The 646-nt window shown below is 47.2% G+C and overlaps 1 protein-coding gene across 1 annotated transcript in view; it reads right to left on the reverse strand.

The window, feature by feature from the left end:
* Positions 1 to 121: 121 nt before the first annotated feature.
* DOK6 (docking protein 6) overlaps positions 122 to 646 on the reverse strand; it is a 432,942-nt gene continuing 432,417 nt past the window's right edge. Inside the window, exon 8 of the mRNA XM_011968352.1 lies at positions 122 to 548. Coding sequence (XP_011823742.1) covers positions 409 to 548 — 140 coding nt within the window. The 3' untranslated portion in view covers positions 122 to 408. The remainder of the gene's footprint in view (positions 549 to 646) is intronic.

Raw genomic sequence — 646 nt, forward strand, 5'->3', positions numbered from 1 at the left:
CACCACTATGTCTACGGACAGACCCTGTGCTCAGATGGGAGGACTGCGCTGTGAGATGAGAGGTGCCCACCACCCAGGCATACCCCAACGAGGGCAACTCTTCCCAGTGCTGAGGCTTCTGTTACTGTCAGACCCAAAGAGTTTTGTTTATTTAAATAACTGTTCATACGATTTGGATTCTATTCATGTAAAACATAGATTCCCCCAAAGAAATTCAATAAATAAAGGACTTAGCCACTGAATCAAGGAAGCAGAACTCCAGTTTTTAACCTTCCAATGGAACTGGGGCTAGAGCAGACCCATTTCAATTTGTACTGCAATTGGTCTTCCAGGAGGCAGAGGGTGCAATGACCCCACAGATGGGTCCAGGACAGACTGTCTCTCTCGTCAGCAGCAGCTCTCTGTGTGTCATTGGATGAGGCTGGAGCTGTAGCTGAAGCCATAGCTGCTGGACCGCGACAACGGCTGCTGGGCCTCTTCACTCTGTTCTGGGGCGTAGCTGGGAAATGTCTGTGCACGAGACATCTTTGACGAACCAAACCCATGACCTAGAGAGAAAGAAAGGAGAGCTCTACTGAGAAACAGATTCAGAAGCACAAAAGATAGACTATCTATCTATCTATCTATCTATCTATCTATCTATCTA

This window comes from Mandrillus leucophaeus, unplaced genomic scaffold (genome assembly GCF_000951045.1).
Source record: "Mandrillus leucophaeus isolate KB7577 unplaced genomic scaffold, Mleu.le_1.0 Scaffold84, whole genome shotgun sequence".
Classification (NCBI taxonomy): domain Eukaryota; kingdom Metazoa; phylum Chordata; class Mammalia; order Primates; family Cercopithecidae; genus Mandrillus; species Mandrillus leucophaeus.